This window comes from Amblyomma americanum, chromosome 7 (genome assembly GCF_052857255.1).
Source record: "Amblyomma americanum isolate KBUSLIRL-KWMA chromosome 7, ASM5285725v1, whole genome shotgun sequence".
Taxonomy (NCBI): Eukaryota; Metazoa; Arthropoda; class Arachnida; order Ixodida; family Ixodidae; genus Amblyomma; species Amblyomma americanum.
The window spans coordinates 29,520,352-29,548,036 of NC_135503.1; the positions used below are offsets into that span (position 1 = coordinate 29,520,352).

Consider the following 27,685-nt stretch of genomic DNA (forward strand, 5'->3'; position numbering starts at 1 on the left):
AGTAAAGAGAAGTGAGGAGTAGGGATGGGAAAAAATCGGGCTAAATGTCGCATCACTGAGCAGTGCAAAAAACCGAAAACTGAGGGAGTTGATGCATCATTAAAGAAATTAAAAGACCACTGCGACAACCGACAAGAAAGAAGGACAAACGCTTGTCCTCCTCCTTTCTTGTGGTTTTGCCACATTTCATTATGTTGTGAGCATTTCTTAACTGTTTCCTCTTAAGTGACACTGAAGCCGCAGACGATGACACTGTGTTCACTCAATGCTTTTGTTTTCATATGGACTCTAGTTCCTCTTTCGCTTTACTTTCGTGGCCATTTTGTATATGTGCGAGCATGGTAATTGCACAAAACTAGGAAGAAATCGAAAATATGATAACATAAAATGTGAAAACCACAAATGAGTCATTAGTACACATGGGATGATCTAAGCAGGATGGAAGGTATTTAAGTTTTTTTTCTTCTAAACCAACACTGTTGTGTTTAGTAAGTAGCTAAATTATCAGACAGTATTGATCCTCTGAACCATATCGTCACCAGCAACTGTATTAGTAAAGACACTGGTATATAAAGGTTTTTACTGGTTTAGGCAAGTTTGCTGTAAAGTTGATCTAATCTCTAATGCTTGCAACTCTTGTGCACAGTGGTATGGCCAAGTACTTCACTGAAGCTCCTTTGAATGGTTTCCAGGTTCTTATACCCACTTGATGGTTCTAGAAACTTAGGTGTGTTGGTGAAATTAAAGATTAAGTTGTTGAGCTTGTCCTGTCCCACGAGTTGTGGGCGCTGACCTGCTCGTACAAGCCAACTAATCTTTGAAATTGGAGTCGCCAGTTCCACTATAGATGACTTAGCTAAGAGGACAGCATATGCTTAGCAATGGCACTGTGTCTGACTTGCAGTCGAGTCATTGTCACTACATGCTTTTCTTTATTTTGTCGTTATTTGTATTCAACTTTGACCAATATATTTTACAATTCATGTGGTCTTTGTTTGTGCCAGCCACTTGCTTGTTTAACAAGTTGCATTACGCTTTCATGTATTCCAGTTTATCCGGGACTGGAAGCATCAGATGATGAACTTCGTGTGTTCAAACCCCGGGGGCGATCGAAGCGAGATGAAGCTTGGAATCCTAAAGGTTGGTGCTGTTATAGAGTTTAGGTGAGAAATTGTGTATGAAACAGGATTACGATGCTAATTCAGATTAGGAAACTGAGAGGCTGACTCTTAGGTGAGTTTGCGTTGTAAAGATTCCATCTCTAGGTTTGCTTAAACTAATAAAAACCATGTCTTCATTGCCACGGTGAAGCCGAAGTTGCTATTCGAAATGGCTGATTAACAGGTTTCGGGAAAGGTTTGCTGTAAAAACGTGATTAACGATTCCCGAGAAATGTGACACAGATGTATTTTCTTTTTTAAATTTTCTTTTCCTCACAGCCAAGCTTGCTCCAAACTGCCCCAAACCACCACGTCCTACAAGAGAGGGCACGCAGAAGAAGTCTGTCAAACGCACCATTGAGGACACAGCATCTAAACTTGCCAACAAGCCTGTGAGTTGAAGCTTTGGAGATGTCAAATCATTGCTTCTACAAATATTTGGCATGTATTACCAATCATTGTATTGCAATGTATTGTATTGTATTGCACTGTATTGTATTGCAGTACGGAATTTGATCCATACTTATGTAGCATTCACCCAACCTCTTACATAGAGCCATAGTCACACTTCTTTCTCCATTTTGACGGCCAGTATATTTTTGGCTAATCTTTGCACTACTTTCCAAGAATTCCAGGCTACATACTTGCCACTTGGTCCAACCACTAGACTAAGCTCTATTACTGTCGCCACTGTTATGAATCCATGAAAAGTGCAGCTGACTCTCAGTCATATAAACTCAGCGGGGGACCGAAAAATTGTTTGAATTACTGTAAAAACCCGAATATAATACAACGTGCAATTTGGGGATAGAAAAAACGGGGAAAAAAAAAAAAATTCATTCACGTATACTACGAACGAGGAAACCTCACTGAAGGCATTTTTTACACTGCATTTTGCTCTTGTCTGGGTGACTCGATAGACGCCTGGTGCTGGCTCGCTCCACCTCTGGTGCCTACACACTTGATTAGAGATTTCATGCTGTAAAGAAAAGAGCTGCTCACACTTGCCCCTGCACTCATGGGAGCCTCGCGATATTCTGATCATTGCAAACTGATGTGCTGCTTCAGGCGCATGTGCCAGATGGCAGCATGGATGCTGATATTTTGCATATATACAGATCTGGATGTTGCGCCTGTGCCTGCACACGTATCGCACGGCGTGCATGCGCAGACCAGCTCCGGCATACACACAAGCACAGTTGTGTGTCATGCACCCAGGCAGTATCTTTGTAGTGGGGACTTTAGAGATAGTCGTTGTCAGGTGTGCCATTTTTTTAGAGTTCCTTCTCAGAGATATATTTCCATCCAGCTCTTTGGGAATGCTGGCCCAAACGTCGGTGATCCAACTGCCAAACGTGGAGAGAGGCCCGTTTAAGCCATCTGTGACAACATTAAAAGCAGGCTTTTCCAGCTCATCCTGCCCATGCCGCAACACTTGATGTGGTGCCGGCGCTTTCGGCAGCTGCAGTTACTTGCCTTTTAGAAGCTGCCAAGTTCTCCTTTCGCGCTCCCGACGCCGTGCAAAGTGTGATCGTCCTGCTTCCAATAGCATGGGTGTTGCGAGAGAAGCCTGGTGAAATGGCGTTGAAATAGAAACCGTTGAAACACTCAACCAATGCCACTGCTAGATAGTGCCTCCTCTCACAGGAAGGCTGATGGTGGTGGCGGGGAATAATAATGAGACTCGGAACTGTGAAATTAGGCTGAAAATTCTCTGGATCCACATATACGAGGCAGAAATTTGACATACTGAAGTCTGGAAAAAAAAAAAAAAACTCATATTATGCACGAGTGTTTATGGTACCAGGAGTCTGATAAGAGGGTTCACTAGTGCTTGGCACATTTTCAGAATCTAGTGTGCATCTAAATCTGATCAAATTTTAAAGGGCTCTGCGGCAACATTTTGTTCTCTTTAAGGGGGGACACGGGTCTTTCGGGCCGAAAAATCTCGAAAAAATCAGTTTTTAGAAAATGTTATTTTCGAAATCAGCAGCCATTTATCTACCTCTCTGTTAAATTTCTCGCCTCCAAGGTCAGTATTTTACTCACAATACCAATTTATATAATCCATGTCGCCCGAATTTGAGCTGAAATCGGCGCCGAAACAGCAGTATTTCGCAAAGCGTAGCTCCCGTTTCATGCGCGGCACCGCAGCCATCTTGGTCTCATTTGAAAAAGCCGCCTTTCGCCTTCAATTTCCCGCCACTACGGCTTCCGTTCGCCCATTAGTTGCCGAGAAAATAGCAAAAAAGAAAAGGTAGTATTCAAAATCCTATTGGCTGCCGCGGATCACGTGACAGCAGGTCGTCATCCGATTGGTGGAGCTGGCTGGCAGCGTCTGCTTGACGCGCCCGAGCCGCGGGGAGACGCGACTCTTTGTGCCGGACAGTGCAGTGCAAGAAACGCGCAGCGATGCCTGGTTCAGCGCGCATGGTGCACTCAAGGCATAAATTCGGCAAGAAAAGGAAGAAGTCGCTGGTCGATAACCTCAAGAGACGCCCTGCTGTGCGCCCCGACATGCGCTGAACGATCGTGTCGGCGAGGCCGCGCAGGTAGGCCTAACGCGCTCCGCGGCACGGGAAGCTGTAAGCGGCAGCGCCCGCATCCGCCGTGATACAGTGATGCTGGAGCCCTCAGATGTGCTCCAAAATAAGACGAAGACTGAACAAAAACTGCGAGAACTCGCCTCAACTCCAGCAACGGAGCGGAAGTCTCGTTGTTTACGTGACGGCAGCGCGTCGGACTGTCTGCTCGACGAGGCAAGCTTCACGATCGTTTGTTTGGAATCGCTCAACAGTTTGTTGAAACTTGCGAAGTGTAAAACGTGTGGCGGCAATGACTTGAGCTTCGTAAATGATGAGCGAGAATACGGCCTTGCCGTTAAACTTTCTCTTCAATGTGCGAGCTGTGGAGACGCATCGTCTGCATGGAGTTCGCCGCGGGTACGTGGCGATCAGAAGATCAACCCTTTTGTGGTGAATGTGCTCGCTGCTCGTGCAATGCAGAGCACTGGCAACCAGCAGACAGCTCTAAATGACATTTTTTCATCGCTGAACGTTTCGCACCGCGGTCTCCACAATAAAACGTGGCAAGACTATGTGAAGAAAAAGTTGACACCTGCAGCAGCTCGTGCAGCCGAAGAAGTTACACAAGAGTGTGCGCGGTCGGTTCGAGAACTTTATAATGAATTGGACCTTGGGAACCCCGGCAATATTGCAGTATCATACGACGGCACTTGGATGACACGCGGCCACACATCCCACATTGGTGTGGGAACCGTCATCGAACTGTTTACCGGGCTTGTGCTGGACTATGTTGTATTGTGCAACTTCTGTGCCGGCTGCGAGCGAGGCCCAAAAGAAGGTGACCCATCATACCAGTCCTGGAGGGCTGGGCACCTATGCCAAAAAAACTCAGAAAAAAAGGCTGGAGAGATGGAAGTTGAGGCAGCCCTTATTCTTTTTGAAAGGTCGTTGAAGAAGTGTGGCCTTCGCTATACCACAATGCTTTCGGACGGTGATAGTCGGGCTTTTCTAGCTGTGCAAGAGGCAGATGTGTATGGATACATCAAAGTAAAAAAAGAAGACTGCATAAACCACGTGCAGAAACGTATGGGAACAGCGTTGCGGACTTTGTTGTCCAAACACAAAGGTGCCGAAAACCTTGGAGGAAAAGGCAAACTGACAGGCAGCCTCATAACAAATTTAAGCTCCTATTATGCCTGGGCTTTAAAATCCCATAATGGGGATGTAGAGGCTACGCAGAAGGCTGTGATGGCCACCTACCACCACATTACCTCTACTGATGAGGCATCAAACCATAGCTTCTGCCCATCGGGACTGGACTCTTGGTGCCAGCAAAATGCGGCAGCAGCCCGAGGCGAATCTGCTCCAAAGCATCGGTACAACATTCCACCCCATGCTGCTAAAGCATTGCTCCCTGTCTATGAGCGACTGTCGGATAGGAAGCTCTTAGAGCGGTGCCATAGGGGTAAAACCCAAAACAGTAATGAAAGCCTACACTCTTTGATATGGGCCTTGGCACCCAAAGAGCGCCACGCATCATTGTTTACTGTTGAGGCTGCCGTGGCTGAGGCAGTAATGCGGTTCAACGCAGGCAGCAAAAGAACTTCTGCAGCAATATTACAGGAACTGGGCCTCAATACGAATGCTATGAGCGCAACAAGAATGCGAGAGAAGGATGAGCGCCGAGAGCAAAAGTGCGCTCGAAAGCATTCCACTGCGGAAAATATTCAAGGAGTGCTCAAGAAGCGGCACATGGATACTACTGGCAATCAAAAGGACTACATTCCTGGTGGCTACTAGCCATTTCCTATTGTAAATATATTACTGCACTTGTAAATATTTATTAAACTGTCCCCTGCTTGTTTTTGGGGCTTTTCTCAAAATGCATATGGTTGACTGCTAGCAGTCTTGAGGCCTTGATATCTCAGCAACCAAGTCACATAGAGCTGAAATTTCGGTTGCAATGGAAAGCCTAATGTATGCTGTGTGAAATGTTGGGAGCAGATTTTTTCATTTTACCTTAAAAAAATAATTATTTTCGTTAATTTACCATTACTTGGTACACACATTCTTTATACTGAAATTCAGAAGGTTGTAAAATGAGTAATAATTGACATATCAAAAATCTGCTCTCAACATTTCATAATTCACTATTCTGGCTATCTAACCATGCCTTAAAATTAATTTTAGATGAAATCATTATTTTGCTATTTGGGCCTCAAACAATGGGCAGTAATTGCTAATTATCTTGAAAACTAATTGGCCTACACTTAAAATAAATGCATATTTGAAATCAGCATAAAAATTTGAATAAGTCTATGCATTTTTATTAGGATCGGTCAAAAAACAACAAAAATAGCTTTAAGACCAGTGTCCCCCCTTAAGGAAGGAAATGTTGCGGGCAGATATTTTACTGAAGGTATCATTTTTTTTTACAAAAAAAAGTAAATATTTTGAAAAGTCTCTCTTTCGAATGGAAGTTTGTCTTTGTCTGCTCTAAAAATATAAGTAAATCTTGAAATTTTGTTTGCAACATTTGCACCTTTTTTCTTTTCTGGTTCTTCATAAAAACATTTCGTTGATCTAAAGCCTTTAGTTTTTGTTTTACAGGCTTCGGAGTTGTCTTGCAACTGGTGAGCCCTAAGGAGCCTTATCAGTACACTTCACATTGATGGGACCAAAACATCTGTTTAAGTAAACGGGCTGCTCAAATAAAGGGGCTGTTCAAATTTAAGCGAGTTTGAGTTAATGGGAGTCCATTGTGTTTGTGTCTCAACATCTGTCTAGAAATGCCAACTTCTCAGAGGTTTTGCATGCCGCCTCCAGTCAGTAATTTGTTTTTGGTGCTTTGTCTTTTGTGTGGCAGCGACCGTGTTTTTGCCATTTTGTGACATATGTGGGCGAGAATCCATTCTGTGTTTAAAGCTGCCATAACCTCCATGTGCCTAAAAAAAAGAAAAAAATCACCGGACATTTATCCTTAGCAGTAGTGCGAATTCAAGTGGTAGCTCAGGTGGGATGGGGTGCCGGATGACTGTTGTGTTTATGCTGCCACACTTTTATGCGGAGTAGGAGTTAGCTTGAGTGAATGTGTTTTGCAGAGAGCGTTGGAGATGTTGGGTGTAATAATGAGTCACGGAGAGAGGGTTAGGTCTTTGTTGACCGAAAGGTTGTTGCACAACGTGTGAGCATGTGTGACGTAAGGTTGCTCTCTCCCTCACCCATTTTCTTTGCTGCGTGGACATTGACACTAGTGGTAGTGATGAGACCATGATTTAGCTAAGCATGCTGCGTGCAGTTGACACTAAAAGTTTTCAGTGAAAAGTTGCTGATTACATGTCACATGTGAGGACACTAGTTTATCACTACTGCTCTTGCCAAGCTTGCAAAATAAGTGTCTCTGTGTACCACCCTGTTAAATCACGCTGTTCTGGCATACCAAGAGTATGTGTTAACCAATGTGGTGGTTAAGCAATGTGATTTATTCCTGCCTTGTATCAATGGGAGATAACACAGCAGTGTCCGAACTGTTCACCTCATCAGAAAATTTAGCTCAGCAAACTCAGATTTCAAAAAGGGTGACCTATGTTGGAACTTGCTTACCTGTGGGTGTTTGGCAGTGTCTGTCTGGAGCTTTATTATGCGCTCGATCGTGCAACATCTCTTGCAGCCCCCCAAGCGCTCCTATCATCGTAAAAAGGTGCCATCGCCATCCAAAGCCAAGGAGAAAGAAGTGGAGGAGTATGAGCCTGGCCCGTCCACGTCTGCGGCAGCCAGTAAAAAGCCCTCACTGCCTCCTGATGCCTTCAGGCGTAAGTTAATCTTCTGGGCCCATATTATCTCAAGGCACTGACGGTGCCTTGAGATAATGAAATGCATTTGAAGAGAGAAAATAAACACATTGGGGAGGGCGGCAGAGGTTCAGGTTGGCAGTTGAAGTTGGGGAAAATGTGGAGGATGTATGGCTGCAAGCAGTGCTGTAGAGAGCTGATGATTATGATGAATGTCTTCTGCAGTGTTGGACCAGTGGAGCAGGATTTAGTTGCACAAGGAGTGGTGTCTTCACCTTTAACTTGGGAGTGAGAGAGTGACAAACACTGCTGTTTCGTTGCCTCTTTGCAAGCAAAGGGCAGTAACGGATTTTGTGAAGTGAAATTCTGCTCCCTTGGCCTGGCATCGCTGCACACGGTGGCCCACTTAAGTGCTGTAACCTGCTGCTGAATGCTAGCTCTGCATGAAATTGGTCCGCACCCAAATCAGGATCGTGTTTTTATGCCCCTCCTGCTTGGGTCGTCTAGCCCTACAATATCTTGAAATAAATAAATGCCATATAAGCTTGTGTAAGGGCCACACTTTTTTTTTTAATTGGGTGTGAACTTCGAAGGTGCAGCCTGTACACGAATTTCAAGAAAACGAACATTTTTCTCAATTATCTAATCCAAAACGAGGGTGCAGCTCATACACGGCCGCGTTTGGCCCTTGCACGAGGTTATATGGTAAATAAACTTAAACACAGACCGGCCGTGAGTTTAGCCAGTCATGTTAGCATCTGTATACATCTGCAAGAGACGTCGCTATAGTAGTTGGCAGTGAGCATGGCGCGTAAGCATTGATAGGTGGCCCATCAGTAACTCTCTTTTTCAATGTCTCTTTTGCTCTTTTTTTTCTCTCCCAACTTGCCCCCACCCTCCAACATTTTTTTTTTTTTCCAAATGCTTTCCCACCAGTGAGAAAGCCGAAGAAAGGGTTTGCCACAGCAAAGCAGCGCTTGGGGAAGATTCTCAAGATCCACAAGATGATCTATTGAGAGACACTCACTGCGTGTGTGTGTGGATGTGTGTGTGCATTTTTTTTGGAGCATTTTACTTGGCAGCCATTGGCGGCTGGCTAGTTGCCCTCATGTGTACATACTACTGTTCAGCTGTTTCTCACCCTTCTCGTGCGCCATTATTCAACTCTGAATTCATCGTCACTTCTTTCTTGTTTTTTTTTTCTCCTCATGCAGCATTTTGACTTCGGTGAATTCTGCCTCAGGGCTTCATGATGTAAAGCACTCTCTGCACAAAGCACATCACAGTATATACATAGAGTATGTGAAATGCATAAAAGTTCATAGATATATATTACACAAACATGCAGATACATACATATATATATAGATATGCATACTGTATGCTTGCTATATATTTCTCTATATTCTCTATTTGTCATGACTTTATCATATGCATCACAAGAGGATTGTTTAAAGCGACACACGTGGCCAATTCAAAGTGTCTGTAATGATTGGGGTGGCGTTTTGCTTTGCGTGTTTGGGTGGAAATGGTGCTTGTGCTTGACGTGTCATTTTGTAAGCAAACCTCGGCAGCGTGCACCTTTCTTGGGACCTTTACCCCTCATCAGCTTGGGAATACAGTCTGCAGTTGATGATGCCAGAAAGGAAGGCCCTTGTGTCTAGCCTGTGTGACTAGGTCAAAAAAGATAAAAGTCTAGTGAAAGAATAATTTTTCCAAAATGATCTTGCTGAAATGCTGGAGTATGCTTTTGTACGATGCATTTCTGCAGCCGGTGATGTCTAGTGCTTTACAGGATTGTTTAGTTTAGTCGTTTTCTGTGAATTTGTCTTTATTATAAGTGCAGCCAAAAGGCTAGAAAGTTTTTGTTCTGTGTGTTGTAAGGCGATATGAAAGAGACAAAAAAAGATATAAGATTGAATTGTCTACCGAGATCCCTTTTATTTACTTTGGTTCAGGCACTTCGGTAATTTTTGTTGACTTGATGAAATGCCAATGTTCGTTAGCTTCTCTTGATAATATGTAGCAAGAACAAGAGCCCAGAGTTTTCATATTTGCTGATTAACAGGTTTTTGGTCAGAGGTATTGTATAGCTGCGTCAGTGTCTGTTTTTGAGGTTTCCATGAAAGCGCACAATGCATCGTATAGTGTGAAAATGTGTACTTTTCAGGCCAACATCTGTGAAAGACAAGATGTCATTATGTGATTGCTCTTCTGTGAATAGTACATAGAGTATTCTGCAAGTCTGATTGATGTCAGAGGTTTGCAAAATTTGTACTCTGCTATTACCTTGGAAGTAATTGCACTTCATCTAAAAGCCTTTATTGTTATCACTCCACTACTTGAGTTGGTCAAAAAGCAGTGCAAGGTGTCCTGGATACGTTTACATAGTTGGCCTCCTTTGTGTGTGTTTGAGTCGGGAAGGATGTGTAGAGTTGATTGATTTGATGTGTCAGGTTAGCTACACTTATCCCAGCCCCACTTTGCTTTAGCTGATTGGATCAAACTAGCTTCTAACAGCTTGCACTTCATTATTAGTATAGATGTGATAGTAGAACACCGTGGCGGTATTTCACTGATCTAGCATTGCAGAAGATGAACACAAATGTGCGTTCAAGTTGTGCAGTGGTTTACAAGCAGTTTTAATGTGGAAATTGTACATAGTTGCTGTACATAGTGTGCATTTTAAGAATAAACACAAATTTATAATCTTCTGTTTGTGGCTATGGGCTGCTTTGGTCATTAAAATCTTCATGCGTTTTCAGGTCTGATGCTGTCGTAGTGCCTATTTATTGCTGCTTGTGGTTATAATGCCTCCCAACGTGCAGTTTTTCTGTTTTTTTTTTTTTTTCACTGTGTATGTGGAGCACCTACAATTTGGTGGTAAAGTACAGCTAGATATGCTGTTCAATACCTTAGTTGTGATACATCTGAGGTTGAATTACCACGTGCAGATTCATGCTTTCAGTATGCTACTAGTGTGTAGTGGGAACTGTGTAAGAGAAAGGCTGTGCAAAGCTTAGTACACCCACCGTAATGGAGGGCAGCTCTGTCCAAGAAATATAATTTCATTGCATCCAAGGCTCATTCCTTGAGATTTTATGATGCACTGTGTAATTTGTGCAGTCACAACTAGGCTGAATATAGCAGTATGCATTGAAAGACGAAATGTTTTCTTTAATAATCCACTTCCATAAACTTTTTATTGTGGATGTGCATGTGGAGGTCTACAAGATTAGCTATTGTCTACATAAGTGAAATGCCCGGCACCATCACACCTGTGCAAGTTGGCCTCCCCTCACAAGGAACTGGTTGCTTTTGACACCCGTTAGGTTTGTGAGGTTTGTGTAAGGAAGTGTAACATTTGCTTATACATGGGTGTAGCTTCATAGGCACCGTCCATATGTTCTCATTTATGGTATGACATGCGGTAGCATAACGTGAAGTTTTGGGCTGCCGATTGGGGGTGGAGGTGCATGTGAGGAGGATCACAACTGGTGAGCTGAGGGTGATGCTGTGCATGTTGGTGAGGGTGACTATAGGCCGTCAACCTGCCTACGGCGCCCTCTCCCGTCCTTTTTGCTATGAAGTGATAAAGAGTAAAATAGCTGCTTCCGCGGGGACCCAACTGCGCTTGCGCAGTGGCAGGCGAGCACCCCTCGCGGCCATGTGCGCATGCGCAGCTGGCGCCTTCAGGAACCGGTTCGCGGTAGCGGATGCTAAATCTAAATCTATGCTAAACCTCATGTTCTCTGGAGGCTGCGCTCCGCGCGTTTTTCTTACGCGGGAGAGTCCGAGAGGTGTCCCCCTTGCGCCGATGTTTGTACCAACCAGGAAAGCCAGGGCGAAGGCAGCGGCGGCTGAAACGAGGAAGCGGTGACACGAGGAAGGTGTCGAGAGGGAAGCAGCTCGACAAAATGACGCGGAGCAGCGTAGAGCGCCGCGCGAGCGGCCGAAAGGGAGCGACAAGCGAATGGGGGAGGAGGAGGAAGGGGGGCCGACGGCGGCACGCGAGTCGTCAGCTGGCACGCGACCGGCGGCGGTGGAGCACCCAAACACGTGGGATGCGCGCCGACGGTAGCAGCGGCGGCGCAGCCAAGCTTGCTTCGCGCGTGGCGGCGATCTGTTGCACGGGCCACGACGAGGCTCGGGGGCGCACCGACCCCGCGGACGGAGGCCACCGCGCTTTGGCGCGAGCGCGCGCGGAACGGCGCGGAATCGCCGCCGCCGAGCAGAGCCTACAAGAGCGCGCGCTTATCGCCTCCCAGCGGTGGCTGGACGCGTGAGCGCGCGCTCCACGGCCGTAGCGGCGACCGCCCCGCTCCCCTCCGGAAACCCCCCTTTGCGCCGCGCCTCCGTGTTGTGGTCGCGCAAATGGGAGGATCGGATCCCTCCGAGGGATGCTGCACAGCCGGTCCTCGGCTGGGATGCTCGGGAGCGCTCGCGCTGCGCTCCTCTCCCGCTTCCCCCGGGAAACTGCCAGTTTGAAAGTTCGCGCGCGCGCGCGCGGCTGCCGCTCACTTTGTTTACACGCACGTCACGCATTCTGGCCTGCCTGCCCGAGCTCATTCTCTCATAGCAAGCGCTGCTTCGGGAGAATGCGGATGAAAATTACTCCGTTTGTAAAACCCTCAGAGAACATTCTCAAATGCTCGATAATATGCCCAGCCAACGAAGGCAGTGCATATGTGGACCCGCCATTAGTCGTAAGGTGCTTTAGCCGTGGTTTTAGAGATTACCCATAAGTCTCGACTACTTGAACGCATTTTTAAGCCGGTTAGGCTTCTGAACGGTGCAGTGGCTCGCTTTCGCGCTAGAAAGGAGGGTGATAAGCATTCCTTCCCCCCCCCCCCTTTTTTTTTTCTTCCACCCCAGCTGAAGTGCGAACATCATCGTAGCTTTGACCGTTAGGGGGCCGTGCAGAACTTCTGAGCTGTGGAGAACGTGGGATGAGACCGCGTATAGAACAATATGTTTTAAATTGTTCCGTGACAGCAAGTAGCCGCTCAGCGGTGCTTTCTCGTTGCGGCGGAAGGCTAAGGATGTGCGGAGTGTGAAGGCAACGCTTCCTGCAGTGCGCGGAGAAGACTCGCGAGGTAAATGGAAGTATTTTCCGAGTGTCTCGTAGGTCACCTCGCCGTTTTCTCCGCTGAATAGTATGCATTCCGGATATGATACTTTTTTGATCCAATGAGAATGCGCCATCGTACAATCTGGGCCCAATGAGAACCCTTCATCTCACCGGCTGGCCAATGAGATGATAGACGCTTCGTGACAAGCCTGGTCTCCAATATGGCGGCCGAGTCGGCCGCTCCGACGAGAGAAAGATGCGAGGCAGTATCGATGGATTCAAAGGAGCTCCTGCCAGAGGTATGTTTACCATCCATTTCACGTGGCCTTCGCTGATAACGAAGCTCGGTGATAACCGCGCAAACCTTGGGTTTTGATCGTCATGTCTAGTTTACATAGTTATTTATTTATTATTGAAACAGTAGGCTTAATCATCAGCAGGCGCTGTTGTGGGTTTAACCGCGGCCGCCAGGCCGGTCGCATTGCCTGCGTCATATTGCCAGCCTTCGTTTGTTCAGTGCGCGATCGACGGTAAATGTGTTACCGCACTGTCGACGCGAATGATGCACAAGTTACTATTAGCAAATGCTGCTCAAACTTGTTATAAGGCGACGATAGCTGGGCGTGACGATTTCTCGAGGAGCTGCCGACATGTTCCTTGACAGTAAAGTTTGAACGCGGTCTTTTTGTGTTGGGAGCCAGTTTCGATCCGTTGTGCCCTTCCATAGAGCTGCTATTGATATCCTGCTTGAGTCGCGTTATCCAGCCTGAACCGCGATTGAATAAAAATGGTCTCCGCTGTTGTGGGACAATCGCTTTCCAGGTAGCTGCTAATGCCCGTATTAGCGTGGCGCCGGGGATGCAAGTCCCGCGTTATTGATAAGCGGCTAATCACTAATCAGCGTCGGTTCTTTCACGCATTAGGAGACACATTATGCTTTCATTTCATGCAAGAAAATGCTAGTCTCGTTGCAACTTTTTTTATTTTTCGTTTTCCCTCTGTTTACCTCATGGCGAGCTCCTCCTTTGCCGTGTCGGCGCCGCGGCAGGCGCAGCCTGTTTTATGACCTCATACCATACATTACTGGCTATGCCACCAGGTTTTGTGGCATAGTTTTACAGATTTTGCGCCGCTTTCCTAGTCCCTCGCGCTGTTATTCGTTCAAAGTGCTGTCGCACATTCGCGCGGCATTTTTCTTCGTCCCTCGATCGCCATCATGCAGAAATTAATGGACGGTGTTGAATTACAGCCTTCCATCGTTTCATCTCGCGATGCAACCCTCTGATACTGTGCAAGATCAAAGCTTAGTTACCATGGGAAAATGTGCTGGTGGCAGTAAAGCGTTGGCGTTGTCTGTTCTCGCTCTACTGTTCGGTGGAACACGAATCGGAATTTTTCCCCTTTTGATGTCTGTCGTGGCGCGCGCGCTGAGGAAACGTCCCTTGTGAAAAGGTCGAGAACAAGATTCGGGCAGACATATTTTTATTGTTAACGTAGGTCAGTTGCGATACGTTTGCGCCACGAATGCCTGCTATGAAGGACGCGCGAAACATTTTCTTTTATAACTACCGTAGTTATCGATCGCGCACTGTTTGCAATTTTCTTTCGTCACAATTTGCAGACATACTCCTTTCCCCGCAAGCGGAATGTACCCGTACAAACGTTTTTACTTGCGTTTAGTGAAGACTGCGCGCCTAGCGTCAGGCGTGGGAGTAGGAAATGCAATAACGGTGCGGGAATTCATGCGGTTTTCTCTTTTTCTCTGCCTCGCTGTGGTGACTAGCCTTGCGTTACTATCTCGTATGTAGCTGGCGAACGAAGTGAAACATGTCTTGATTTCAGTACCGTAACGTTTGGCGATAAGGTTTGGGATGTTACTGCCATTTCAGTCATTGTCGTATTATGATTTGCCGCAGACCGCAAAATAACACCAGTTGAGTGGCTGCCAGGCTTGTGCTGTGGTGTTTCAAGTCGGTTGCATTTGGTAGCACCACATTTATTTTATTGTTTTAGAAGTAGACCTTTCATTTTTTGCTCATTTGTGCTGCTCCTCTATAGTTCTTGCTAGTGGTGCATGCCATGTTGGAGGTTGTGGGAGAATATTTTTGTTCAAGGCAGAAAGCTTTTCAGTGATTAGCATTCGCTTAACTCAGGCGCAGTCTGTTTTATCCTTTTGCTAATTTTGTGAAGCTAGTTTGTATCTGTGGCCTTACATATTTGTGTGTGTTTAAAGAGTCTGATTGCCCGATATTTTTGGTCGCTGGTCATTATTTGTTACAGAGCTCAGCTGACTTGGAGCTGACTCTAGAGTGTGCATTAAAAATGCCTTGACTTATGTTAGCTGAAACTTAGGTTTAGGTTCGTCTGGCTTGTTTACTGTATTGGACAACTTAGGAATGATGGTTGTGCACAGCCTTGTTGGGTCGCACCTTTCCTTCCGGTAAAGCTTCTTTTTTTTCTCTCGAGCTTTATTAGTTCTACTTCCTAGGCTAAGCTGAGACTAAAGCTCACAGTTTGCTTTTGGTGTTGATGAGACGCAGCTTGTCTTTTCAACATATCACTCATTTAGGTCTAGCATGTGCCAAAAAAGATTCTTTTGGAGGTAAAGTCCATTGCTACGGTTGGTTGCCTATCTTTGAATAGTTCGGGAACACATTGGTCAATATTGGGTTGGCTCTAAATGAGCTTGTTTCTCATTTGTATTGTGTGTTATTCATGTAAGATTAGATATCATTGTCTCATGACACATCACTGCATTTTTGCATGCCACACTATTCTTGGGATGAGACCACATTGCACACAAAAAGCAGCATAACAGAGTGCCGAGACTGAATGTGTGAGCCATCGCTGGCCTGACATGTGGGCTGGCTCAGTACCTTGAGTATTTTTGTTTTTAATGAAGTCATGTCGGTACCACCTTAGTGACGCTGTGTCACCCGTAAGTGAGGAGTGTTCCTGGCTAGCAGTTACGCTGAGCTAGAGCATTGCATCTCCACGTTAATTTCCATCGGTGCACAATGCGGCTTACTCAGTGTTAGGCATTCAACTTTAATGGCATCTTTTCTGTTGAGAAAGGTGTTTGCAACAACCTTCTAAAGAGGGGCAGCTTAATAAATTACTACAGAGGTCTAATTTTACACCTAGTCACTGCTTTTACTAATGGTGAATATTAAGATACGTCCCTCACCACATATCATTTTCCAGGTAGCAATGTCTCCAATAATCTAAATGTGGAATCCTGTTACATATCATTAAAGTTGGAGAATACCTCATTTTAATTGTTCCTGCATAATGAGTGGGCGGTCAGCAGTTCGTTTTGAAACCTCTGCAGTATAATTTTACACGAGATGTACAGAGTTGATTTTTCGGTTCTTCCTAGCATTTTTGATGTTGTTGGAAGTGCCATTAATGGAAGGTCCCACAAACAGTAGATTCAAATTTCCTTCCAGTGCCTTTCATTGAATGTTCACATCTGAACAGGAACTGCCTTCATGCTGCCTTTTCTTTAAGGGTGCATTTTTTTCTCTCTCGGGCAACACTGTTCAAAAACTTGGTTTTGATAACAGCCTATCCGGTGTGCCTCAGCTGAATTGTCAGCCATGTTTTGATCACTGAATATTAGAAGCAAAATGAATTTTCTTGCACCATAAAATTATGTTGCCAAGATTACATTGCCCTGTCAATTTATCTTGCCGATGAAATGTGTTATATGAAATAGGTAAATTATTTTTATAATTTTGAAGGGTTTTTAATGATTTACACCAATTGCTACGAGGCTTAGCAGACACTGAATGTTCATATTACAGATTAAATGATATGCAAAGCTTTGTATTTTTACAAATAGATTGTAGCACCAGCACTTGCGCCAATGCCAGGCCATGCTTTATTGTGTATTGTGGGCTGTAGCTCTGCCATGCCTAAAGTGCGGAATAGCGGTGTGCATCAAGGACATGTGCTGGATAGTGGGTTAGCGCTAGCGTTCCTGTTTTCAAATGTTTGTACTTGCATGCACAAACGAGGCCTTGGCTTGTTCATTCAGACTCCATTTTTACACATGGCCTTGAAGCAGACACTTCTGCTTTCTCTCGCTTGACATCGCCGTTGAATTCTTTGGTATCTCTTGTCTAATGACTGGTATTCCAGTAGGATATTCGTTCAATGAGAATGAAGCGCCTGCATGTTTGCAGTAGGGTGCACAGCATTATTGTGCATATTTGAGCATTATTGGCATATATAGCTTCAGATTATATTGTTAGTGCACCTGTGCAGATGCAAGCACCATGTTGCACTCCACAGGCATTTACTTTTTACCTGTACAGATGACTTGTTGCTAGCTGTCTTTTGTGTTATTCAGTCCTTGAAAGGGGGCCATTTTCAATGACCTCGGTGCATAGTGCATAGCTGCATTTGATTTAACACGAGGCTGCGATGAGCTGGGCCACACAAAATTTCTTGTGATGCTGTGCACCAGCCATACAAAGTCATATTACACTTCATAAAATCCAGTCAGAGTCAGACGTAGTTCAATTTGGGTAATATTTATTTTATGATGTGGTAGTTTGTTTTGTATGTTGTCGCAAAAAAAAAAAAGCCAGTTACCACAGGAAACCAACATCATTACTGATTGTACCTTATTGGTACTGCATCTTTACTCTCAGTTGCTGCTATTTCAGCTTCATTAAGTTTGGCAGTTGTTCTTGGGCTTCTGCCTTGGCTTATGACAGTAGCCACTTGTCTGTGGTTATTGGTATGATGTGATGATTTCTTTTAAAGGGACACTGATGACATCACTATCTAATTTTGTTCTCGGTAGAAACCTATTGCCATGTTTGTAGCTCTATTGGCGTTTTTTCGGCATAAAAAGGTGTATTTATTGGTGAAATAATTGTGGTTAAAAACAAAGCCTTTTCCCTCCACTCAATTCAGACACGCAGCATGTGTAATGAGGACTCCATTGATACCCAGTTGGAAGCGGACGGCCTTGTGGTCCAGCTTTGGAGATCTGCAACCCAAGAAAGATAATGCTGATATATTGATGTCAATGCAGTTACTTTGTGAAAACGGCATGTGGGGATGAGACCTGTATTTAAATTTTTAGCCTGATTTTCTAGCTTATAAAAACTCTGCATTGATTAGAAGTTAATCTCTTTGTCATTAGAATATGGTAATTAATCGACAGAGGCCAACTTCATTTTTGCCTCACTGTCCCTTTAAACTAGCTGTGTCTTTTTTGAACTTTCATGTATCCTTTGGGCACTGACACTACTAACTGCTTGCCACCTCTTGGAATGCCTCGGTGTGTTGTACTTTGCAGAGCCCATGGAAGCGACAGGAGGATGGGAAGTTTACTGTGCCGCTCCAGGAGTTCACAAGGGCCCTGGAGGACACCAAGGACCTCTCAGTGACAAGCCCTGCAGATCGAGCGCTCACACTCACATCATGCTGGCAAGCGCTCACGTTGTGGCACCAGGTCCTACCTCTGCAGGACGCTGCTCGCCACCTCACAGTGTGAGTCATCCTCAAGTAGTGCTCTTTGTTGAGCAGGCGAATGCACTGCCGCTTTGAGTGGGCGCACATTGCCTTGGGAAGTGCCTCCCCAACTCGGCACTTTTACTCAGCAAAGAGAAGAGTAACGTGGAATGGCGCTTGTGACAACTGGCAAAGGTAATAGGTGCCGATTTTGTGCAATTGTCTCATTTTTCTTCAAGTACGGTTAGGTAATTGCATGTTTAAAGTCAACATAGGCAGTAAGGAGCAAAATGATGGTATGTTGTTTATCTGTAACCAGCATGTCGCGGACTGCAGAGGTGCTAATTTTATTTGAGCAGATCAAATGGAAGCCTTTTATACATGCTATGTTGTCATTTTCGTTTTTCTTCTCCACCCAGCATGGTGGTTTAGTGGCTATGGCATGCAGAGGTTGTGGGGTCATGGCCTACTATGACAGCTGCATTTCTGTTAATGAATGACCAGAACATGGGTACTGACCATATGCTTTATTGGCATCATTATATCATTACGGACGCTAACGATTTTCTGCTCCAAGACTCGTAAGTGCTTAAAATAATCGTCTTGATGTTGAATGAATATTTTAACAGTGTAGAAACATAAGTTGGCAGGCCTTTCATGGACACGGAAACGCTGTACAGGAGATGATAATGTCTGTGACGAAATAACTGTAATAAGAGAGATATCTGATTTGGTAAACTGTTTTAGTGCAGCCTGCCTTTCCAATTCATTTGTGAAATGTTTTGTGAAAAAAGAGCATTTTAAGTCCTACAAGAAATAGAGCTCTTCATGAAAATTATCATTTGCTGCAAAAAATTATCCGAAAAAAGCCTGAATTTTGGCGCTTTTTGCTCAAGCCAGTAAACAAGTACCTGTACTTGAGCTCAAAACATATCATCTGGTTTTTACCTCCTGAATCCCTGAAAAAATAAAACCGAAAAACGAACCACAGCGTTGGCCAAGTGGTTGAGCATCCGCCTCGCATGCGGGAGGTGTGGGGTTCGGTCCCCAGTGCCGCCAGGTACCCACCGGTGATACAGTAGGTACAAGCTTCCCCCTGGCCTGTTGCTCGGCTTAATCAGGGTGAAATTCTTGGGAAACGGGCCTTTGGCCCCACTGAGCAAACGAAAATACCTTGTGCCAAGGCACTCTTTGGCCGCAGATGCCCTTGCGCCATAAAAATTCACTATCATCAAAACCGAAAACGAAGGGCCCTAATTACGATGTACCTACCAGAGATACCATGAACATCATTGTTCACCGGTTAAACAAATGAAAATTGGAAAAAAGCTTGCTGGTACTTTTAAGCAAATGTTGCTTGATTCATGTTCCTAAGACATGCTTCTAACATTTATGACCAGATAAATTAATGTTAACTGCATCTTTAGTTACATTATACTTGCGAGAATGATAGTGTTATTTTTTCAAAGAGAGACCTTTGAAGCATTGCTTTAAAAGATGAAGGTAATGATTTGATTTTAATAGCGCAAGGGAAGCCTGGCCAAAGAGTTTCATGGGAACATGTTATTGATGGGGTCATAGACCCTTTTCCCCACAGAGGGGCTAAGCACCATGCCTGGGAAAAAACTGGTACCTTTTGGAAAACCAGTAGGCACCCATTGGCTCTGCCAATCAAACCCCACACCTGCACAGGAGGCAGATGCTCGTGCCACTACTAAGGCACCACTACGCTGTTTTAAATTGTCAAGTGAAAACACTTCTGCAAATTTCTGATTGCTTTTAAGGCATCTGCTGCATGTGTGGTTTTCTGATTGTGACATATGTTTATCTATTTAATTGTTAATTGTGGCCACAAAGAACAACAGTCTTGACTATGGTACACACACAAAAGTAGCATGAACACGGAAAGCTGTAATGCATCGAGGGACAACACAAAAATGGCAACAGTATTGCAACAATTGTGGTTAACTTAGCTATGACTTAACAGCAGCATGTCACGAAAGCCTGTTCTTGAGGGTCGACTGTTGGGGCCATGCAGTTGTGGTGTGCGCAGCTTTATTGTCCTCCATCAGCCTCTCCATTCTTCATCGCTGTATAATTTTATACATGAACTTAAACACAGAAAGACAATTATGGCAGGCAATTTTAATCTCCCATCCATTAAGCCAGAGGTTCATTTACTTGACAGCCCTCTACTTGATGTTATGATGAAATGCGACCTACAGCAGGTTGCACTTGAGAACACTCGTATGAGAGAAGATATCTCATGTTTGCCAGCAATGATATTTCTGAATATGATGTATGCTTAGAAGTTGGTGTATCTGATCACAAACTTGTGTTGTTCTCATGTTGGCTCGCTGATTGTGTGACAAAAGAGAAGCCAGAGATTAGAACTGTAAAGGATTTTATCCATGCTGTTAACCAATCTATTCTTGACGAGCTTTGGAAATTGGCCGATAATTTATCGAGCACTGATGCAGTGCCTCTATGGCTACTCTTTAGGAGTACACTTAAAATATTGCATGGACATATTTATTCCAGGCTGACAAATTAAACGAAAACAAAGAAACCCATGGATTAATCAAAACATCACATACCTAAAATGCAGGCTGAAGTGCAGGAAATGCGAAAAATCACAAATTCTGAATTAATTCACAAAGTTCAAGCAGAGCTCTCGACTGAGTTATCCTCTTGAAATAAGTACCTCATGGCAATGTTGCCAAATTTTATGAAGACTAATCCAGATAGATTCTCGTGTTACGTTAGCACAAGAATAATGGGCATAGAACTTATTAAAAAAAATAATGAGGTCATTACAGAACTTTGAAAAAATTGCTGATGTTTTGAAGTTACTGCCACTCTGTGTTCTCCCTCAGGGATGATACAGGCAACATGTTTTTGCCATCAACTTCTGACTCGGACCATATAACATTTGAAGGTGTTCTGTCACTGATACTAAATCTTAAAGAAAAATCTGCTGGAGGCTGAGATGACATTCCAAATTCCTTTTTTCACCTTTATGCTGAACCAGTGTCCCATACATGAGTGGCTGTTTTTCGTCTGTCATTACGTGCTGCTGTTGTACCTGAAGGCTGGCATGTTGCTCACATTATAGCGGTTCACGAGAGCGGTAATCGTCTATTAATGGAAAACTATTGCCCCATACCTTTAACCTCTACGTGCTCTAAATTATTAGGGCATATCATTGCACATTTCTTCTCAAATTTCCTGGAAAGTAATAACTGTTGTCTCCTTTCCAGCATGGATTTCTTAAGGGATTACACCATGTACTCAGCTTGTCACAAAGTCCATGATATAGTTAAAATTCCTGACTCATGTGGTCAGGCAGATCTCATCTTCCTAGACTTTAGCAAGGCTTTTGACCACGTTCCTCGTAGCAAACTTTTGGCTAAACTTAGAATTTTTGATGTTCTCCCATTCATAATAATTTCGTAACGCGCATACCTTTTTGCATTGGACCCTGTTTGTTGACATAAGGTATTCATCCAGTACGCTACCGTACACATCGGGAGTTTTCCAGGGGAGTGTTTTAGGGCCCATCCTCTTCCTAATCTACGTTAATAACATAACCACTGAAATTCATCCTGAAGTCAATATCTGCCAGTTTGCAAATGACTGCTTTCTCTACAAACAAATAACATGGATCAAAGAAACTTATTGACCAGTTTGAAAAATTAGGGAATTGTGTTTTTTTAATAGGTTGTCAGTGTTTTCCTGTTTTGCTTGGTTCAATTTTTGCAAGTCATGCATTTGAAATAGACGTTTTTGTGCACCTATTTGTCAAGAGTATAGACATAAGACTGCAGTGAAAAATATCATTTTGTTCACTATGATTTCTTTTATACGGTGAGACAAAAGCATTGTACTGTGTACAAAACTCCTGCAGTTTTTTAAAGTGAATACTCTTTAGAATGCCTCTTTTTGATGCGACAATAATGACTGTAACAAATTTTAATCCCTTCACAACTGTAAATTGCAATAAAGAAACTGTTAGGCAATCCTTGATAGATCATTTGAATGCGTTAGCAATCCAGTGTTCGTTATATCCTGGGTTTGGACACTCAAGTTTGTTATATTTGAGGTGGTATACAGTCGACGACTGAAAATTCGGACAACCGATTTTTCGGACATGCTTGATTATTCGGACTTCTTCGTGGACCGCGACATGGCCCATAGAGCCAATGTACAAGGGCGCCTGAAAATTCGGACGCACCGCAACTGAGTGCTCGATATTTCGGACCTCGTTCGCATTCGCCACCAATATCCAAGCTGCCATGTAATGTGTACAGTGGAACCTCATTCATTCAAACTGCAGAAGAGATTGAAAACTTGATCAAACAAAGCTGATCAAACAAAACAGATTCAAGCTTAAAGGGAGCCTCATAACTAGCGATACTGGAATTCTGTGCGAGTCGGCACATTGCGCCCGCGGGCTTTCGAATTCGTACTGTTTTTGAATGTCTTCCGCCATACGAACTTGAACAGTAGTCAGAGTTCGCGGAGCTCATCTGTGCCGAGTGTTTCATCCCCAATACGGGAAGAGATAGCAGCGAAGCACGTGGGAGGCGTACGGCCTCACGGAGATGGCGGGCGCGGGAGGAAATGGTGGTGCAGTTCAACGCGAGGTCAGCATATCCATGGAAAAACACACCGCAACCCTGACCCTCTTACTGTAAAACCGTAAACAACTGCCGTTTCGATGACAGGCAATACGCCTCTCATTATACGCAAGCCACCACAGAGTGCATATCGCCGGATACGATGTTAATTTTGGCTCTAGTCGCTAGGCCTAATGACGAAGGCCGACGTCAACAGAGTGCTTGCTTCGGCTGTTTCTTGGTTCTTATTGTTTCGCCATCTTCGCGTTCTCGTTCCGGACCCATCGTACTGCGCGCGAAGCGCAGTTCCCGCAGCGGCGTGTTCGCTTTCCTTTCTAGACTGTGTCCCAATCCTTGTGTTCATCGGCGACATGCCGAACGAGGGCAGCACAGCCAGTCCGCGCTCGTGAAAGCGGTCGCCGCCTGTCATTTGTGCACGTGTTGCGCGGTGAAATTTAGTTTTAAGGAGCTTTAGAATGTGTGCAATACAGCTGACCCCTTCCTCCGGCATATTGGAAATAAGTTCGTAATTTTTTCGTTGAAATTTGATTTTCCAGACTGCCTGATTTTTCGGTCGTTTTCACGGTCCCTAGAGGGTCCGAAAAATCGGTCGTAGACTGTACTTAGTTTCGTTATATCTCAGGTCAACATCACTACGTTGGTTACATTAGAGGCTCAGGCACAAAAGTTTATTATATATCCAAGGTGGCATATGTAGGTTCATTATACGCGAGGTAATGCACTAAAGTTTAACACACTTAAGTTTGTCAAATTGAAGGTGGCATACCAAGGTTTGTTATATTTGAAATCAACACACGAAATTGGAGGTGCCATACTAGGGTTCGTTATATTTAAGGTTAACACACGAAAGGTTGTTATATCTAAGGTAGTATACTAAGTTCGTATAGGTAATATACTAAGTATGTTTGTAGTCCGGTGGGCAGGTTGCCACATGCCTCTGCCTACTGACAGATGAAGGTCGCCATTTCCGCTTGCTCAGACCCTCCTAAGGCTAACACATTAATAAGTATAGCTGCATTCTGCATATATTACAACACATCCATATCAAATTTCATCGTGATGGGACAAGAGCAAGTGCAAGAATCTCATGTACAAACACTGAGGTTGCGTAAGACAGAAAAATGCATTTTAAAATTAAAGCTGTTCCTGTAGAATATTGGGGAAATTGCAGCTCTTGCTGCACCACCAAAGCAAATCTCAAGCAGCCAACACGCGGCGTGTGCAGCCATCAGCCAATGGCGGAGCTAGTTTCATAACACATGATTTAAAGAGGCAGTGGCGATGCATCTTCTCGGGAAACGAAAATTGTTTCTGATTAGGTTTTTGAGCTATGAAACTGCCAGAGGACGCATGCGAAACAAGAAGGCTTTCTCCACCTGCCTGCAGCGCCACAATGGCTGGTGGAGTTGATATTCAAATTAGCTGGCGTCATGAAAATAGCTCAGTTATGCTCATTTTTCAGTCACTAGGCATTTTTACGTCGCAGTGTTTAGTAATTCTGTGCACCTATTCAGTGCTGGTATTGTTAGACATGAAAAAGGAAGGCTTACACATAATAAAACAAGTAAAAACGATATATGTGTCATCTAGACAAAAATCGTCCCTTTTTTTTCACTCTTAGTAATAATAAGCTTTGTAATCAATCACTTCAGAAACGCCAAGACAGCAGTTTTCAGCAGACATTGAGCAGATGTCCTGTTACATGGCAAAAGACATTTGTTGCAGAAAAGGCTAAAACCTACAACGGCCGAGTGTTTGACTGCAGGATTTCTGAAAACATTCTTTTTTTTTTTTAAACTCGCTGGTTTAAAAACAGCACAAAGCTAGGGTCTATATGAAAAAAATACACGGGGCCAGTGAGCACTGCCCTCATCGAATGCCACAATTTTGCTTCTTTTGCACTGTTTATAAAGCATAGAATGACACGAACTCGGCCAACCTGATTTACTTGTTAGTGAGAGTACACTCCTTAGAAAGTGCTCCACAGTTATGCTTGCCCTGCTTTCTACTTCCATATAGTGCCTATGCAGTCATGACCAACCTGACACTTTGGGTACTTCTGATAAAATAAATAAGCTTAAAATGTCCCAGCTAGTCTGTGGGGAAGAGAGCCTAACCTTGCTTCCTTCGTATGATGTGCAGCTTCCCTGTATAGTAAAAACCCCTTTACTATGGTGGCCTGGCTCATATTAAGGCCAGAAGAGCCATATTGGAAGCCTCGTGTCCTACACACACTTGGTGAGTAGCAGCCTGACAAAGCTGCGCTTAACTCCCTCATCGCAACTTGGACACTAGTGTGCTTAATCCCTTTATTGTGGCTGCAACATACTAAAGTGATCAGGAAAGATGTACGGCATTATTACGACTGTTTCGACTGTAGAAATTTCCGGCGCCGAACCTACTTCTACCTCAAAATGGGCTGGGCCGCCGTGAATGTTTTTTTTGTTTGTTTTTGTGCAGGGAAGATGTTTGTGAAGGGTCCGTGGTGCAACCACAGCACCCACACACACATGGCCACTGTGGTGGCCTTGCTTCTTTTTTTGTGAAATTTGGCTGGTGCTGCTGTGGCGCATAGGGTGTAAAATTGCTGTGTACTGGTATTTGCTGCAGCGAGACAATGCACTTCATCAATGGGCCGTACCTCAATGCACCGCTGGTGAGGCAGAGTGGGCTATGCTTGGCCATCGACAGCTGCAAGAACGCCCCCTTTGCCTCAAGAATGGGCCCTTTCGTCACCGTTTGCGAGTTTCTTCTTGGGGCTGCCCTGCAGTTTGGTGATGCCTTCATGCCCAGCCTGCTAGATGCTTCTGCATCACAGGCACTGCCTGATGGTGAGTGCAGCGCAGTAGCGGACTGTGCCCGCATGTGATGCATTTGTTTATTTACACATGTTGCAACATAAACACCACCAAATTATTAAATAACTGTTATTGTTGTTATCACCCACCTCATTAAGTTACAGCAGAATCTCAGTGATACGAATCTTGAGGGGTCGCGAAAAAATTCTTATCATCCGAAATTTTGTATCATCGAAACGAGCAAAATTCGGATGCAGAAGCATGAAAAATGCATTTACACGCATCTGTTTGTGGCTGATGGGATTTATTTATTGCTGTGCAGCCACAGCTGGCTACTTGCGGTGCATACCGCACGATTAGCAACCGAGACTTCGACGATGTGTGAGCCGCGCAGCGCCGCTCACTGCACGCGGTGCGTACCGCGCGATTAGCGACCGCGACGTCGGTGATGTGCGGGCAGCACTTAATGCCCTATGGTGCGGTGCGCACCGCGCGATTAGCGACCACGACATGGGCGATGTATGGGCAGCACTTAATGCTGCGCTTAATGCCGCTCGCGCGTTCGTATCACCCGTAGGGGTGAGGGAGGGAGTTTGGAATATCCGAAATTCCGCACATCATACACAATGCACTCTGGCCAGGGAATTTCGTGAATTTGTATCATCGTGAAATTCATATCAACCAGGTTCGTATCACCGAGATTCTACTGTATCTACTTACTGACTGGCCTATTCAGCTGCAGCTTTGCTCCATTCTCCCAGTACTCTAAATTCAGGCTTGAAGAGGGTAATGCTTGCAAACATTCGAGTCGGCTGGTTTTTTTTTCTTCCCTTTCTTGACAGGCTTGCAGGCTTGCAGCACCGAAGATCTGCTCTGCCGCCTAGAGTGCCTGCGTTTCTGGCAGCAGGATGAAGTTGTGGAGAAGATCTGCCGGAACCAGCTGTCGCTGCTGCTGCGGCAGGAGCAAGAGCAACGGAGAGAGGAACAACAGGAGACTGGCATGGAGGTGGTGCGGGCGGGCCTTGGAGGGCAGGCCTTTCTCGAGCACCTTTTTTGCGTCCTGTACCGGCAACGCAGAATCCAGGAGCTGTGCACCGAGGTGAGGGGGGTAGTCTTAAACTCTCTTGTCGGTTGCTGCTTGGTGTGGATCCAGCATTTGCACATTGATGCATTAATGGTTAAGTGGCAGGAAGAGGAAGAGAGCGGACTTGGTTTGGGAACAGAAGAAGAGGTAACGGACTAGGGCAGGGCATTGGATGCTGAGAACAGATAACCGATGGCTTCCAAGAGGAGGTGAACAAAGCGGAGGACGGCAGGGAGTGAGGCGGGAAAATGAGATTTGGCAGTTTCAGGGGCCATGGTGGTCATAGGTGATGCAAGCCAGAGCTAATTGGAGATTGTGAGGCCTTGCAGTAAACACAGCTGGGTTGTTGATGATGATGTGGAAATGGTTGGCAAGGCCACAGAAGCGGGGTGACTGCGGGCAGCCCTGCCAGTGTACCTGAATGCTGTGTTATTTTGTCGCTTTGCTTCTCCGTTTCCAACTTTGAAATCACTGTAAAGTTTGGAAACAGGCTAGTTAAGATATCCAACCTAAACTTTTTTAGGTTGAAAACGTCTGTGAAGCACTTGTGCACCTCTGCGTGCCTGGTAGCTGCATGAATATGATACTGATGGAAGGCTGTGTGTCATTGCAAATTTTTGCTGGGTGACTAAAAAAACAGGTTGTACCACCCACGTTGTTTTAGTTTTGGTTAGTTCACGTATGTGTTGTGATGGGGGAAAGGCTGCAGAGCTGGGCTTGTCCTTGGTCTCTCTGCCAAAACACGGTCATCCCCATAGAGCCTCTTTTTTTATTTTGTAATTGAGTATTGTAAGCACTGCAGCCTCTTCAAGAATTTGATTTGTGTTCAGTATTGTAAGCACTAGTGCCCCGCTATGAATATAGCCCCCCCCCCCCCCCCCTTTTTTTTTTTCTTGAGAACTTGACCAGTGAAGGTGAGAAATCGTAGTTGCAAGGTTTCACTGTTTCTTTTTGCAGGTATAAAAAAAATGGGCAGTAGAATTTAGGTTCGTTCAATTCGACTGCGCTACTTGAACTGGCTCTTGCGATGCTGCGCTTTGCCATTTGTTTCAGTGGTGCTACATGGTGCCCTCTGCATGGCGCTATTTGTTTAAAAAAGTGCAGGTCTAGTTCAAGAAAACTCTGCACTACCTCAGTTGTCAGTGCT

At 44.8% G+C, this 27,685-nt stretch overlaps 2 protein-coding genes across 4 annotated transcripts in view; both read left to right on the forward strand.

The window, feature by feature from the left end:
* Positions 1-10,635, forward strand: part of LOC144098754 (histone lysine demethylase PHF8-like) — a 171,290-nt gene extending 160,655 nt beyond the window's left edge. The window contains exons 16-19 of one of the 3 annotated variants that reach the window (XR_013307238.1): positions 1,051-1,140; positions 1,440-3,065; positions 6,057-7,497; positions 8,413-10,190. Coding sequence is in view for 2 of the 3 variants with exons in the window: in XM_077631606.1 (XP_077487732.1) it covers positions 1,051-1,140; positions 1,440-1,552; positions 7,356-7,497; positions 8,413-8,492 (425 nt within the window). In the remaining variant the exon portion in view is untranslated. Of the gene's footprint in view, positions 1-1,050; positions 1,141-1,439; positions 3,066-6,056; positions 7,498-8,412 lie in introns of all 3 variants that reach the window. The other 2 variants (XM_077631606.1, XM_077631605.1) reach the window with 2 other exon arrangements.
* Positions 10,636-11,756: 1,121 nt separating this feature from the next.
* Positions 11,757-27,685, forward strand: part of LOC144098760 (uncharacterized) — a 35,078-nt gene continuing 19,149 nt past the window's right edge. Inside the window, exons 1-4 of the mRNA XM_077631617.1 lie at positions 11,757-12,846; positions 17,862-18,055; positions 25,267-25,487; positions 26,297-26,553. Coding sequence (XP_077487743.1) covers positions 12,769-12,846; positions 17,862-18,055; positions 25,267-25,487; positions 26,297-26,553 — 750 coding nt within the window. The 5' untranslated portion in view covers positions 11,757-12,768. The remainder of the gene's footprint in view (positions 12,847-17,861; positions 18,056-25,266; positions 25,488-26,296; positions 26,554-27,685) is intronic.